General features: G+C 42.9%; 1 protein-coding gene across 1 annotated transcript; it reads left to right on the top strand.

Annotated features, from left to right (window-relative positions):
* Positions 1-102: 102 nt before the first annotated feature.
* On the top strand, positions 103-16,314 carry CAVIN4 (caveolae associated protein 4). The gene is made up of 2 exons (XM_054816745.1): positions 103-800; positions 13,084-16,314. The coding sequence occupies exons 1-2, from the start codon at positions 390-392 to the stop codon at positions 13,738-13,740; spliced, it is 1,068 nt and encodes a 355-aa protein (XP_054672720.1). The 5' UTR covers positions 103-389; the 3' UTR covers positions 13,741-16,314.
* Positions 16,315-16,365: the final 51 nt, after the last annotated feature.

Genomic DNA, 16,365 nt, shown 5'->3' with positions numbered 1-16,365 from the left:
AAAGCACTCCAGTAACACGAAAACAAAAGTAGATCATTAAAAATATGCAAGTTTGCTTTCCTGCTTAATTAGTAAGTTACTTAACTTTCCTGGATTAACACTAATAACTTCATCAGTACAGAAGCGTGACCCTTTAAACGTATGTTCCTTTCCAGACATTGCTTCCTAATTTTAGGGGTTTCATGTTGCTGAAAGTATCCGAACAATCATGCGTGGATATTTTGTAGTCAGAGGTATTTGACCAAGCTCCAGGCGCGGCGTTTCACGCCCCACTTTGAGCATCGCCGGAGCCAGCTGTCGCCCTGGCTCCCTGCAGCAGCGCCAGAATCCTTCTGGCAGGATCACCGAAACTTCGCCTCCTCCCGCCGACCCAGCCGAAGGAAGGCAAAATGGATCACCGTGAAATCACCCCAGAGGCTGACAAAACCCACCAAAACCGTCTCTCCAGCGTCACCGAGGAGGAAGAAGAGCAAGATGCCGCTTACACGATTGTGACGGTCCTGGACAAAGTGGCCAACATTGTGGACAGCGTGCAGGCGAGCCAGAAGAGGATAGAGGAGAGGCACAGGGAGATGGAAAATGCCATCAAGACCATACAGATCGACATTTTAAAGCTTGCCCAGGCTCACGGCAATACAGGCTACACGGTGAACAAGTTACTGGAGAAAACCCGCAAAGTCAGCTCCACCGTGAAGGAGGTGCGGGCACGCGTGGAGAGGCAGAGCGCCAGCGTGCGGAAGGTGGAAGCGAAACAAGAGGAGATGCTGAAGAAAAACAAATTCCGTGTCGTAATCTATCAGGTAACCGCAAACCTAATTTCTTGTAGCACTGTCGTTGTGCCACCTCCTCGGTGGCTGCTGGTAGGCGTCAGTTAATGAACCAAAAGACGCGGTCTGTCCGACATGAGAGTTATTTTATGCTTTCTTTAACACTGAGTTGTGCTCTGCCGTGCCTTTCAGCATGAACCTACTGACGGCAGCACGCACGGTCTATTATTAGTGTTGGTAGGTTTCTGAGCCAGTCGTGTAAGATTAACTGCAGATCAGCAAGGACTATTTGTTGCCTCTCTGAAAGGTAACATGAGGCTGGCCCTGTAAATCTTGTCATACAAACCATGCCTGACATTCATCCCTGTTATTTTTTTTCACCATATTAGGTAGAAGTCCAAATAGCAAAAATGTTTGCAGGCTCTCTGGAACATAGACTTTCTTCCAACACTAATTTCTAAACATATGGTTTATTTAACTTGCAGGCTTTCGTAGCGCTGACAAACTGGGGCTTTTTTTCATTGTCTCAGTCTATAGCAATGTATGCACAAACTAAAGCTCAGACCCTCAAACCCTTCATGACAGCAAATAATCCCTCGCATGCTCTACTTTGGAAATGGTTTAACACAGCACTGTTCTTCCAATCATATTGGGCAAGCAAAATCATACATTTTCTTTCATTGACCTCATTCTAGGATGTTCATTGTTCTTATAACTAATTGGTATTTGAAGAGAAGTTCGGTGAAACGGCATGGTCTCGCTTACACCCATCCAAACAGACAGTGCGGGCAGCTCGTGGGCTCTGTGAGTTGCCGGCGAGGGCTGTGAAACCCATTTGGTTAATGGCCCGATCCTGCATTTGCTGAAACTTCCCAGTTCCCCAAGTCAATAGAATGTAAGAGTGTTTAATCTTTTGCCAGAAGCATAGCTGCTCCTTCGTACCAGCGAGTCCCCAAAGCTTCTTTCAAATGAGTCCTATTCATCATTAGGCGTTCTTGAAAATACCAGCCCTCGTGAGTAACGCAATGCACCCCCATCGCCCAGCCTTACACCCTGGTCTTGCATCTGCTTGTACATAAATAACATCTCTTGCAATGAATGGAGCCCTGTGTTTCATGGAGTATATTCACCACCTTATACAGCTGACAAATTCTTCTGCGTAATCTAGCTTTCTTATCTACTTTATTTTCTACTACTGGGAAAAGATAGCTTAAAAAAAAAAAGAAAAAGAGTAAAAGCTGAAAGTAGGAAATGTTACCTCTTTAATGTTACGTTAGTACCATACGCAGCCAAATTGTGCCTCCCAGATTTTCTGACTGAATGACTTACTATGGACACTCAGGAGAAAGCGCGGGCAAAATTTGGCCTATTATTACAATTATTGCAAACTACATCATCATGATGGAATAGAAAACAGGCACTTTTGCTTTTTCCTTGCAAATCATTTCCTAGCTAAAGGTAATAAATATCTCTGCCTCCCCTGGTTAATGGCATAATGCCAGTTCATTGATAGGCCTTTACCATAATGATTGCAGCAGAATCAATGCTTTGAAAGTATTTTTTTAAAAACCAGTATTCATGACATAATGTAATTTTTTCTCCTAGCAAGACATGAGTTGTTGCTTATTTTAAAATGTAGTAAAATATGGTGAAAATGGACTTTTACACATCTACAAAGAACAGCTGTTGCTATTTTCAGATATTTTATAAAAAAAGGCGGCTCTCATGATGTGTACTTTCTCTAAGAGTCACCTTCAGTAGGAGTTTCGGATCACTCTGCTGGTTTTGCCAGACTAGAATGACCTGCACCCTGTTCCATAGGTTTAATTCTTAGGTGGTACTTTTCGGGAAGGGAAACGGCAGTTTTGACTGCTGCCTTTCTAGCTTCCTCTTCCTACAGTATTTGAGAACTGGCAGCCTTCTGTAAGGTGGATTGAAGAACCTTTTCCCTCTTGCACGGAGGAGGAGCAGATATGCTGATCCCTCTAGGATTCAACACATAACATTTTTCTGGAGGGGGATTACTGCATTGCTCCACAAAAGCTGGAACATGCTAGGTAGCCAAGAGCGTGCTGAAGCTTTAAGGCACAGGTACACTTGTGAAAGTCTTTCACAGAAGTGCAGTGATTCTCCCACTGCTGATTTACACCAGTGTAGCCATACTGCTGGAGTGCCAAGACCTGAATGACGGAAGCTTGGCTACGATGAGTGGGAGTCTGTTCATAGCTACGGAATCAGCGTACTCCCTTTGCTCTATTTTACAAATGGGTATAAGCAAGTTGTTTACTTGGTGGTTGTGAGTGACAGCTCATCTGTAGTGAGATTTTTTTCTGATGAACCATTTGGGACATTGTGATGGAGCCAATGACCTGTGTGTAGCTGGTGTTGAATGCCTACGTGGGTGAGCGCACGTGGGTTTTAGTTTTAACTTTTGCCAGAACGTCGGCATATGAGGAAGAGGGAAACACCAATTAAATCCTAAAGATTTTCTTTCAAGTGGATAGCTTTGATCTTACCATTGATAGAAGGAGTAGGCAAGTTGAAAAGGATCATTGGCTGGAGATTGTCCCAAGAGATCTCAGCCATGATGAAAAGAGTTGGCAATATCCTCACATTAAAAAGAGACAAAGTGATCATCCATGAGCATAATGATTAGGGAAATTGAGAGCATTCATTTTTAAAAGGCCATGTGGTTGAGGAAAAGATTTGGTAGCAGGCAGCTCTCCTCCCCAGGCAGATTGCATGATTAAAAATGCCAGGTTACTTCAGAGTTTCTAGTGAGGTCTTTGACCCTGGAGTGCTATGTGCCCTAGGGTATAGCAGGGAATGCAAAGTACATTATAGGTTTTGCAGGTCACTGTTCACTTCTGTTCAGGTTAGTCTGAATAACCAGCTGTGAGACCTATCATTTCTCTGCAGTCAAAGAGCATCTAACAATTTAACTCGTTCTGGCTAAATTATTTCAAAATTAGAGATTTTTATTTATTTTTTTTTAATCCTGAAAGAACTTGTTTCATTTGCTTTTCTGCATGTTCTGCAAGTCCCTCTTTGAATGTGAGCATACGGGCACCAGAAAGTCCATGTTACAGTTACTGGGCTCATCTCTATTATCACTTTACGTAAGCACCATAAATGAGTAACAACTTCCTATGAAGGGATGCATGCATTTGTTTCACTCACTGCTGTCTGACGTTTAAAATTAGTGGACATGTCAGAAACCGAGTAAGGTTATGGCTTGACTGGCTTACACAGCCACGTTACAATCGACTTGTTTGCCCTGCGATTGCTCCATTGCACACACAAGGAGAGGCTAACAGAAGCAGCCTTCCGTATGCCACTTATATTACGCATCAATAAATGAAAATATAAGTGACTTTTCCTGGCCACTGTCCATCTGCAGCATAATGAGTTGGACAGTAAAAATGGTGAGATCAAGATGGGGACAATAATCTGAAAAACTGAAGTGGGAGCACTTCCATCCGAAGTGGCAGTAAAAGTCAGGGTGTCACGAGCTCAAGAGACGAGGCTGCAAACACGGACTCTGAAAGACCTGGTGCACGAACTCACCGTCCATCAGCACGGAGTTTTAATTACAGCTACTCTGAGAAAAACCTGTGAGAGTAACCGTGACATGAAAGACAGCAAATGTAACACTTCTATATAAAAGACGACAAAGGAAATTATCTGAACCACTGCCAGTCATCTGATATCATTTGGGCATAAGAATGGCAGGCTCACAAGGGGCTCGGCAGAACAGAATCGTTAGTACCATGGAGTTAAATAGCTCACCAAGAGCAGATTGTGCTAGGTAACTCATATTTGATCAGTTTCCTGTTTCACAGAAACATGAGAGGTCTTATCCTTTCTCATATTTACGTACCTGATATCTTACCTCATAACAGATAATCTGGAAAAACAACAGATGACAGTGGATTGTGTTGAAATGAGAAGTGAGGCTTGCGATGGGTTTCTAAAAGGGTTGGCTTCTAAGACTGTCTTTGTTAACTGCATAATATTTTCATTAAAGATCTTGACACATAAAAAGATGTGGATAATAATAAAATATGCTCAAAATGAGGAGCTGTCAGTCCAGAGAAAGAAATATAGATGAGAAACCAAATCATCTTTAGAGCTGGAGTAACACTAATCTAAGTGTTCCTGTACTTAGAAGAAGCCCTGGTTGTTATGTTGTTTTCTGAGGCCCCAGGGTTTGGAAAGGACAGAAAATGGTGTATTAATTCCTCACAAGATGACTGAGAGCCCACTTGATGTTGTGGGTCTTAAAAAAGTGAAACATGAGCATAAAAGGCTTCAGGCAAGATATTTCCAGAAGTGATAGAGAGATGCCTGGTATCTTTGTCCAAAACACTTCAGAGCTCACCTGGGCTACCACGTACAGCTCTGATCACCCCTGTTCAAAAGTAAGTTCAAACTGAACAGGTTTGGAAAACAGCTACCAGGTCGATCAGAGCAATGGAAAGCCCTGGTACATGAGAGGAGACCAGGAGGTCCTAGCTTGGTTTAGTCCAGCAAGAAAAGAGGCTAAGAGAGGTTGTGGCTGTCATTTATACATACACTGGGGCACAGTGGGAGTCCAGTAAAGACCATCGTCAAAAAGATGAAATGGGTGTAAACTGTCCATGAGTCATCTCGGGTCAGAAACCAGAAGTGGATTCTTCATCCTGGAGACATGAGGGTCTGGACAAAACCTTCTGCTAGAACCCACGGGGAGAGAAAAAAAAACTAAATTGCTACTAACATGGAGTCTGAAAACTTAATGGTAAAAAAGATGGCATAAGTTGATTACCTGTGACAGCAGAGCGCTGGCCTCAGCAGCCCAGCAACACAGGGCCTTTGTTGGAGTCTTGTGGCATAAACCTTATAAATATTTTTACAGCTGGGACAGGTAATTGCCTTCACTAAGATTACAGAGAATAAAAGAAACCCAACGGTTGTGTCAGAGAGCGTAGCAAGAGTCCTTTGTTTGCAGTGTCAAGCCCGGTCCTGCCGTTCAAAGCGCTGAGCTGGCCCCGTGCTGTGCAGCCAGCCGCTGGCGGAGTGGCAGAGCCAGTGCTGAAGTACTGCAGGCAGCCAAGACGATCATAAATTACCCGTGATTTTTAGGAAAAAATCAACCACTTTCAACCAGCTAAAGAAAAATGGTATTTTCTAGGGACATGTTCAAAAGGAAAGAGGAGAAAGGGAAATAATAAAAAACTTTTAAAAGCAGCTATTAGGCCATTTCTGTGTTCCTCAAATGAAATAGGTTCCCTATTTCACAGGGCTGTGTTCTTAGCAGATTATAAACTTGACGCTACACCATTTGATCTGGTGTAACTGGAGGCCCCAGACCCGTTCCTTCGTGGTGATCCTCACAAAGGCCAGGCAGTTATCTTCTCAGGGTTGCCATTGATTTTTTTCTCCACTTATTAACGTTGAGTGGTGGAAACAACTGAATTTAATTTACATTTGTGCTGGATGCAGCTGTTCAGGGCTTTGCTTGTGGTTGTCTGCAAGCTAGCAGAAGAGCGTAGCTACATCATGAGCCTCCTGCGTCACGTCTCTGCCTCACGGTCGTAGAGGCTGCCTGCAGTGACTTATGGACAGGAGCTGTGGCTGGGCACACGTGTCTTCAGCACTATACTTCATGCCTGAGGCCCGGAGTCGGGAATGGACTTGGCTCTGGGGACACGCAGTTGGGTTTTATGTTCTCAGCACTGCTGAAGATAGCTGAATCTTGCAATTATTCCGTTAGCACAGGAATAAAGTTGATCAGAACAGCACAGGCACAGACGTGAGGAATATGTGAAGTCATTAACAGCAAGTTCAGAATGTGGGACAGGATTCATCTTGCCAGGCGATAGACATCAGTAACGCAGACGTTTGTACCTTTGGCCTGTAGATTCCCTTGAAGCGAGCAGAGAGAAATGTATGGAGCCTGATTTGCCCAACCTGTTGTAGACATCTACTTCTGGATACAGTTTCTACTTCATAAGTACCTGCTATTCAACCTCATTGAGTTGGAAGGGTGTCCAGGAGTGAGTTCATGTGGAGACGTGGTTGCTTGGGCAGACGAGTTCAGCAGCTCCTGGTGACCAGCTGGGTTTCACTTGCACTCGAGAGCACTTCCCTGCTCTAGCTAGCTCGCAAGAGCAGTCACCTCGTGAGGAATGAATGAATCAAAATATTACCAAACTCTTTTTTTTTTGCCTTATCAGATCTTGTGGTCGCTCTTTCTCCTCCACTGACAAAGGGTTGGTATCTACAGACAGGTAAATCGGAAAGGAGAAATTTCATCAGTTTGCAAACCTGCAGATTGACCTGCAGAGCTAATTCCCTAGGCTAGCCCCATAAAGCAATAGCAAAGCAAAGTCTGAAGCTTTAATTTACCCCTGGAGCTGCAGTAGTCCTTTTCACGCAGTATGCAGTGGCCTGGAGCCACGGGCTTCCCTGAGTGATGTGGGGTAACTGGGTACCGCTTGCTCCTTGTCTGCAGCTTGCTGCAGTCCGATAATGAGAGAATGAGCTAGGTTTCTTCATAGTCATTGTATACTCCTGGTTAAATTAATTAATTTCTGTCAGAATTCAAAGAAAAGGGATGTCTATTAGGATTCACAAAAGAGAAATGAGGGGGACTGACTGTTCTGGCCAGGCTGCTTTTTCATTAGGTAAAAATAATTCTAAATACAAGCAACAGCACTTGGCCATAAAGTCTTACGTGCTGAAGTGTTTATCTACTTTACTTGATAAAATCCCTTAGGTGCCCTTTTAAAATAATCCTATTTCTCTCTCATCTGAGCAGTTTTTTGGCCTGATGGCAGAGATTTTGAAATGGCGTATTTGCAGAAAAATGAAGGGATCGCTTGAGATTTATAAAGCTTCAGTCTTAACTGTTAGAATATGAGTAAAAGGACTGAATGATTTGTAATTGGTTATTCATCAGCGGTTTCGTATTGATTTAGAGAGCAATTTCAAGGAGATGTTTTAGTGATTTACCTCGGCTGCTGGTTTGAATAACAAATCATTCATTTAACATGCAAATTTCCAGGATTTTTTTAAACATTGTGACGATGCAGTTTCCTGCCCGTATGCTGCCGGTCATTTGCATCACCAGTTGTCATAGACACGGCAGCAGCACCAAACCAGGCACCGGGTGGCCTTCAACCATTTTGCTGCTTCGTGCTCTGCTTCAGAATTGTCAGGTGATCCCCAGCCCCATCTGTGCCTATGTTAATCATCACCTGCACCTGCCCTGTCACACAGCCCAAGGCTGAAAGATCGATCATTTGCCATGACCTTTTCCCTGTGCAACACAATGACTCCAAGTTATGGAGTTTCATCTGCCTCTCCTCCCATCCTTTGCTGTGAGCAGTTTCTTTAGGAGCATATTGAGCCGTGATTTTATATACACACACACACACACACAAAATACATATATATAAAATATAATTTATATATATATATATAATTTCATTATTTATTTGGTCATTCTGTTTTTCTCTGCTATTGTTTTTCGTATTTTAAAAATTTTCATTATGCTAAAGTTTTCATTGGAATTAGATAATAGTCGTGAGCTGGTAACAGTTGCCTTTATTCAAGTTTGTTAGAGTTACACTTTGAAGCTATTTGAAAAGAGAAAACAAAACTGGTTTATAGCATTTCTAGCATACATTTATGCATAAGACAATGTATTGTCTTTTTTTCTCCTTGCCAAGTCTGGAAGCACAGTCCAGGCTTTGAAATACAAACCCAGAATACACGTGCAAAAAACCATGAAAGGACAAGGGGAGTAAAGCTCTTGAACTGGCCACACCCATTAGAATGACCTTACATGCCATTATTTTTTATTTTTAAATGACATTATAATAAAATTATTACTGAAATAATCATTAATAGTGTTAATGTACTTAAAGCCTAAGTACTGTTGTACAGTGACACTATGTCACTGCTTCATCTAGTGAATCCAGTGAACTCTAAATTAGCAACACACCTTTTCTTAATGAAAAAAAAATACTATTGCTGCTATTAATTAGTGATCCCATCTGTGCCTGCAAAGAGAAGGAGCGGAGATTCAGCTAAGAAGTTTGTGAGGGAATTTTTTTAATAAGCTTCTTCCCTTTGCACAGCCTCACTGACCCCGCTGAGGGCATGACATTCCTCTTCCAGCAGCCCTCTTTGGCTTATTTGCTCCTTAGTTCAGCAGGAAGGGAGGAAGGTGCTATTAGAGCCGACCTGATCTTTGCCAGGACACAGCTGCAGCAAAATACCAGAGACATGGCTAAACAATTTGCTCAGCCGTTTCCCTTCTTTCCCTGCCCGGAGATGAGAAGATGAAAAGAGCCTGACAGTGCAGGCACCGTTATCAAGTGCCTTCCCCTGCAGTTTTCAATTATCTGAGCATTGCCACCTCGAGAGTCTCACAATGTTGATTAGGGGCATTGCCACATTTAAGATTATTTACCTATCGTTTTAAGGTTCCTATGAGGTGAAAAAGAGTCTGCACCTTGCGCTTTGCATAGTTTAAGGAGCAGGTGAGTTAGCCTTCCTTCGTAAACACCTTGTTATATCCCATGGGAGAAAAATGCTGCTGCCGTGATCCCTTCCTTGAGATCAGGAGACGCCGGCAGTGCTGGCAAACCGGCCAGCACCCTTGGGGGTGGGCGCAGCACAGCCAGAATTTTGGCAGCCAATGTAAAGTTTGTGGAGCGAAAGTCCTGTGTCCCTTTGAAAATTGTCTAATGGTGAATTAAACTGAAATGGGAGCAGAGGGAGAAAATTACAATGACGGAGTCAGATTTTCTTGGGAGCCCAGTGTTAGAAACATCTGAGTTTCAATAGTCGCTGTCCCCAGAGCCATCCGTTCAAACCAATGCTGTGCTGGCCGCCTTCATCAAAGTTGAGGTTTACTCATCTGTTTACTTTGTATTCAGGTAGGCCCTTAAAAACTCAGACTTCTTTGGCTAGGCATATATTAGAAGGTAAATACTAAAAAACTAGGAAAAGTGAACGTTCAGACTTGAAACACTTTCTTAGCAAACTTCCTGTGCCAGGGCATCACCAGCCACTCCTGAACAGTATGATGGTTCTCTTAGGATGTTATACCTTTAAGTTTTATTTGTTAAAGTTGTTTCTCAAGCAGTGGATCTAACTAACCTTACAGCTTTGTGGCCTCTCTATTTCTCTCCCTGGCCAGCTGAACTGCAAAGGTCTCCAGGCTTTCCCCTTATCACTGCGACCAGTGCTTTCGGTCCCTCCTCTGCTACCACAGAACCTGAAGCCTTTCTGACTGTTCGATGTCATCTTGTACCGTGAAATAATCTCCTGTCCTCATTTTATTTGAGCATGTACAAATTTAGCTTAAAGATCCTCCCTTACCTCCCGTGAGGTGGTAGTGGCAGATAAGAGCCCTTCCTAGCAAAGGACTCTATCCTCGCCAGAACCAGGACAATGCTTAAGTAGAATTGTAACTTAAAGCTTCCAAGTAGCACCACCGATTGCTCAAGTCTTTCTCACCCTCCCAGAAGACTGGGCTGCCCAGTCCTGCTATTTCCGGTCCCATCTGCTTTCAAGCCAAGAAGAAAGCTGCCACCCAGTTCAGGGCTTTGTCCTGTGCAGCTGAAATCAGTAGGTGTTTTGTCTTTGATTTTAGTGGGTCTATAGATGAGCTGGTAGCTATACGCTCTGACCCTATCGATTTCTCATCTGGTGCTAAAACTTATTGTTCCTGCTTTAGAAAGGATGAGGTCCTACCTTCTCTCTACCCCACTGATATCTGGTGAAAGAAGAAAGGGTGAGGGGCAGGAGACAGAAAGGAAGCAGACAAGAAAGTTCCTACTGAGCCTAAATCATTGTATTTTTATTATGGAAACCCCCTAACACACTAGCCAGTTTCACTAATACTTTCCACTTTGGTAACATCTTCCATGCAGAACTCTTGAGAGGAGACAGAAACTCACACTAATTTTTAGCCTGGCTACATGTGATTCTGCAAGATGTGTGCAGAAACCAAAGAAAAAGAGAAAATCAGAGATTTGGCAAAGATCATTCTCAGAGTCTGTAGTGGAATGAAAAATGTTCCTCAGGACCTGCAGCTCCTGTTTCTGTGTCTTGTCTACAAGGCTTTCATCTCACACGTTACTGTTCATAAGTCTTAATTCTAACACATGTGTATGAAAGTTAAAGCATTCTCTTCTTTAGCTAGTAGACTCTAAAGCTAAATAGAATAAAAATCTGGCAAACAATTGACAAAAAGTACAGAAAATCTGTTCTTCCAAAGGAAGACAGCCTAAGTATTGCAGAGAAAACAGTCTCTCTGCCTTCTCTCTTTTTAAAAAGTAATCTTCATATGAACAGCATACCCTATTCATCATATTGTATTCATTTTTGTATGTACTGAAATTTCAGAACAGTCATTCTGGAAACATTTTTGTTACCATTTCAGCTGAAGGAGTGGGCTATAATTTACTAACTTTGAGGAATTATTATCCAGCTGTGTTTTAGTTCATTTTCAGAAAAGAAGGGATTATGTTTATATATAGAAGTCTTTATATAATTAATGTTAATTTGCACATGTTAATGAAGATGATTATTAGCAAAGCATTGTAGTTTTGTTCCTGCTGATTTTGACAGATGAGTTGAATAACATTTTTTCTGTAATCAATGCGACATAATTCATTCCTATTTTTTCTAAGCATTAACAACTATTTTACTAGAGGGTTTTTAATGAAGCCAAGGCATGATGACAGACTCTTAAGTGGGTTTTATCTGCCAAATAGTTTAATGTATTTTATTTTACATATTGCTAGTACTCTGTAAAATAACATTAAACATGACTTGCTACTAAGGAGTCACTGTGAAAAATGACAGATGTCTTTTTGGCCGGAAATCAGTTCACAGAAAAATATTTAGTAAGACTGACCCATTCTTCACGGGTTCACAACTTCTAATATCTCTCCAATTGTCTACATTAAGGTAATAATACTAAGGATAGAGGCCACACACTGTCATGCTTCAGAAATCAGCTGAAGTAGTTACTACTAACGGGAAACAGCTTATATAAGTTTTATATAGCTGTTATACCTGTCTGCACCCTAAAGGGCTGCTCCTCTTGGGAGAAGAGCACATGCACATAAATAGCAAGTGAGGAAGAAGGGGTGGGCATTGTCCATCTCATTCACCTCCTACAAGTTATGGGGTTTCTACTCTGCATACATTAGTACTTCTAGACAGAAGTGACTCGCTGGCACTGAGCTGCACATCTGTAATGTCCATGCAGACAGTGGTCTTCAGCAGCTCTCTTAGGAGATTCTGTTCAGATAAAGCTCCATCACCACAAGCCTTTTGCCTTTTTTTGCACATCTTTAACCACTAAGTGATTCTTAGTAAATTATTTGTTTGCTGTGGACAGCTTTTGGAAGTCTTCTATGTATCTTTGAGCTTTGAGCCTCTAGCACTCTTTATTTAGAGGGGATACATACATTCCTAGTGCTAAGACATCTAGAATAGTCACCGCTTCCAAGCATGCAGCTAATATGTATCATATGTACAATATAAATGTCTAATACCGCATGCTCATACAGGTCACCAGAGGAGATAGAGGTGCTTGCTCTGGGTCATTCATATTTTTCCACGTGGAACAACTCAAGTTCATCTCAGCAACAGTGCAGGTGCTGGGTGAATTGTGTGAAATTGGGTTTAACATCTCATTCCTTAAGTGACTTTGACCCCTTGTAGAGCCAGCACACATAAGTTAATGTGTTGGGGTCTATCCCCTTCTGGGCAGCTACAGAAATGTTTGCTAAGTTCCAGTTAGTCAAAAATGTGCAATTGTCTTGGTGACAGCAAAGGGCGGAAACCACTGGCATCGAGACACTCATTTGGAAGAGTGTACAGCTGACACAAGCACAAGAGCCTATTTTGTCTGCACGATGTCTACTTTTATTGGTGAGGAATAAATAATTTGATCTAGGTCCAATCTCTGAGAAGCAGCTTCAAAAAAACCATAAACTAGACAAAACTGCTCTGAAAACCTTTAGGGGCCAGTAAACATAGGACCATGACATTCATTAATTTCAGGTAGAACACACTGACAAGAAATCTTTAATGAGGTATGATGTCTTTACAGAACTTGGCAGAGGTTTCTTCTGCAGTTTGTATCCTGTATAGATCACATACAATGGTACAAGCCTACCTTACTTTGTTACAATATTGTATTTCAGTTAGCATTAACTAACCACAAGCCAACAAACGCAATGCTTGAATCACCATCCTTGTAAAACACCCTTCCTGGAAGATGACTCTGTGCTTTCATTCACAGGAGGAAACCGAGTGTCCTTCATCTCTCTCTGTTATCAAAGAGAGGACAGCGGGTGAAACTCTAGAGGATGATTTCTTCGCACCTGATGATCTGTCTTCTGATGAAGAATATTATATTGAAGAAAGCAAAGCAGCCCAGTTCAAGAAATCAGGCATGAGGCGCATAGATGGTATCAAAAAAGCATTTTCAAGGGAAAATATCCAAAAGACGAGACAAAATTTTGGCAAGAAGGTAAACAGGCTTCGAACTAGAATAGTGACCCCTGAGAGGAGAGAGAGGATCAGGCAGTCAGGAGAGAGACTGAAACAATCTGGGATAAGGTTCAAGAAAACCATTTCACAAGCTGCCCCAACGAAGGAGACGTTCAAGATCCATAAAAAAAATAAAGAACGAACAGGAGCCGAAGGTCAGGAGGGGATCCAGGAAGCCGGTGTGCACATCGCCTCTGAGCTCGCAGCAGCAGAGCCCTTCACCGAAGAAATCTCTTACACAGAAGTGATCACTAAGGTAAAAAAAGACAAGAATGGTGCAACAAAAGGTGCTTCCCAGTCAACTGAAAAAGGAGTGACAATCCCAGAAGTCGTTCTTAAGCAGGAAGGAAAAGAAGGAGGAGGAGGTGATGATGTCCCTTTGCTAGACTTAAAGCAATCGGCATAAGGAATCAATTAGCAAACACATCATACTATCCTTACTGAACAAGAGAGAACACAGTATGTATTCACTCAGCTTTAGAAAAACGTGTGAATTTGTGTCATATCACAGAACATGTGTTGGTGGTGTTCTATCATTTACACGGGTGTCTGTAGTGTCGTCTTCCCGACAAAAGCCAAGCCATGCAAACTGAGTGAAGGGGCTCCCCCTCTGCCTCGCAGTGTGCCGACAGCCATCGGCCATTTAACCCAAATGGAACTCCCATGTCAAAGGGAGATGGAAATCTGCTGTATTTTCGAGATTGATTTAGCAGTCACTTTACAGCCTAATTGCTCTCTTTAGTTTTACATACAACAGTATAAAAACATTTTCCATTACCTTATACCAACTCCTCTAATCGGAAAACAATAACAAAGCTATCACTTCGTATTAGCAAAAGGAAGAACTATGAAAAATGTCCATTCAGCTGTACAAATCTGTTCGTTTAAGGGCCCTCACTGAAAGAGCAGAAGGAGGAAATGTCTGCTTTATCCAGGGTGTGACAAAATGTGGCAGGAATGATAGGGTGTTGAGTAAATTGTGTTTCTTCTCAGTGGAAAAACAAAGCTCCTGACATGACTAAAGAGTATTTCCAGAGTTCTGGAAGAGGAAGGTTTGATGTAGGTAAGCAATGCATTTTGAGCACTTACGGAGTAAGAATAAAAAATCAGAAGACCTGTTAAATATGGAATAGCAGGAGGAAAAGAGAATGAGGTATCGTATTCACGTTTTGGAAAGATGTGACTGTGAGAAAGGCGAGGGTATGAAGCAGTAAAAGAGGAATAAGATTAATGCATGGGTTCTGGATAAATAGAGAAAACAAATTAGAATATTGTAACTGAAGTTTCCTCAAGATCTTTTAAAGAATTGTTACTGTATCCAGAGGATCAGAGGGCATAGGATCATGAATGTAAGAGACCAGACAAGGGAATTGTTTTGTTTTCCATTCTCTGTGCTTTTACTGAGCTTCACTGCAATTAAATTCTATTCTGCAAAGCCGCTGAAGTACAGGGCCAATCCATAACCCAATTCTTTGTTTCCTATCATCATCATTATCAACCAGCCACAGCCTCAGGGATTATGAGACAGACACCCTTTGGAGTATGGAATGCTGTTTATTCGCAACACTCAGGAGCCAGTGCCCTGACATCAGATATGTTTGCAAACACGGCCGCTACGCTGACATGGGGTGCAGGACTGTATTGCTCTCTTCATTCTTAAACGGAGTTGCCTTCAAAGCACTTATCTAAAGCAATGTTAGTCATTACTATCTGTGTGAAACTTGTACAATATTGCCAAAAGCTGTATGATGGTATTTAATATCTCAGATGCATTTTAACAGCAGAGCATAACTTGGTTATCTATATACATTGTTTGAGGACTCCCAGCTAATTGTTAATCTATAATTTAAATATAATTAGTTTGATTTCAAATATTCTGCCTGCCAGTTCTTTCATTTAGTCTGGTGTACATCACATTTGAAGGGAAACAGCTTTAGCAGTAGTAACTAGGGAACACTGGTTGGGGAAGGTCGATGTTATAGTGTGTCAATGACATTTCAAATCAAATTAATGTTGTCAGATTGGAAGCAGTAACTCCACTGAATGGAAGGGCAGGACAGGGCAAGAGAGACAGGGAGAGGAAAACATTTCTTTCAGCAGTAAATCTGTGTTGGGTTTGCATGGCAAGGTTTTGGTAGTGGGGGGGCTACAGGGGTGGCTTCTGTGAGAAGCTGCTAGAAGCTTCCCCTGTGTCTGATAGAGCCAATGCCAGCCGGCTCTAAGACGGGCCCGCCGCTGGCCAAGGCCAAGCCAATCAGCGCCTCTGTGATAACATATTTAAGAAGAGGGAAAAACACTTAGAGAGAGAGCTTTTGCAGCCGGAGAGAGGAGTGAGAAGATGTAAGAAACTCTGCAGACACCAAGGTCAGTGCAGATGGAGGGGGAGGAGGAGCTCCAGGCGCCAGAGCAGAGATCCCCCTGCAGCCCGTGGTGAAGGCCATGGTGAAGCAGGCTGTCCCCCTGCAGCTCATGGAGGAAGGATGAGGGGGTGTAGAGATTCCACCTGCAGCCCGTGGAGGACCCCACGCCGGAGCAGGTGGAGGCACCTGAAGGAGGCTGCGACCCTGTGGGAAGCCCATGCTGGAGCAAGTTCCTGGCAGGACCTGTGGACCCGTGGAGAGAGGAGCCCACGCCAGGGCAGGTTTGCTGGCAGGACTTGTGACCCCGTGGGGGACCCCACGCTGGAGCAGTTTGCTCCTGAAGGTCTGCACCCCATGAGAGGGACTCCATGCTGGAGCAGGGGAACGATGAGAGGAGTCCTCCCCCTGAGGATGAAGAAGCGGCAGAAACACCGTGAGATGAACTGGCCGTAACCCCCACTCCCTGTCCCCCTGTGCCGCTGAGGGGGGGAAGGTTGAAGCCGGGAGTGAAGTTGAGCCCGGGAAGATGGGAGGGGTGGGGGGAGGTGTTTTAAGATTTGATTTTATTTCTCATTCCTCTACTCTGTTTGCCTAGTAATAAATTAGATGAATTCCCTCTCTAAGTTCGGTCTGTTTTGCTCGTGACGATAATTAGTGAGTGATCTCTCCCT

This window comes from Grus americana, chromosome 2 (genome assembly GCF_028858705.1).
Source record: "Grus americana isolate bGruAme1 chromosome 2, bGruAme1.mat, whole genome shotgun sequence".
NCBI lineage: Eukaryota > Metazoa > Chordata > Aves > Gruiformes > Gruidae > Grus > Grus americana.
This window is presented reverse-complemented; position numbering and strand designations above follow the sequence as displayed.

Excerpts from the sequence above, each read along its gene's own strand:
- CAVIN4 (XM_054816745.1), top strand. The coding sequence starts at position 390 with ATGGATCACCGTGAAATCACCCCAGAGGCTGACAAAACCCACCAAAAC. Across the intron at positions 801-13,083 it reads TCCGTGTCGTAATCTATCAG|GAGGAAACCGAGTGTCCTTC; the intron begins GTAACCGCAAAC and ends TTTCATTCACAG.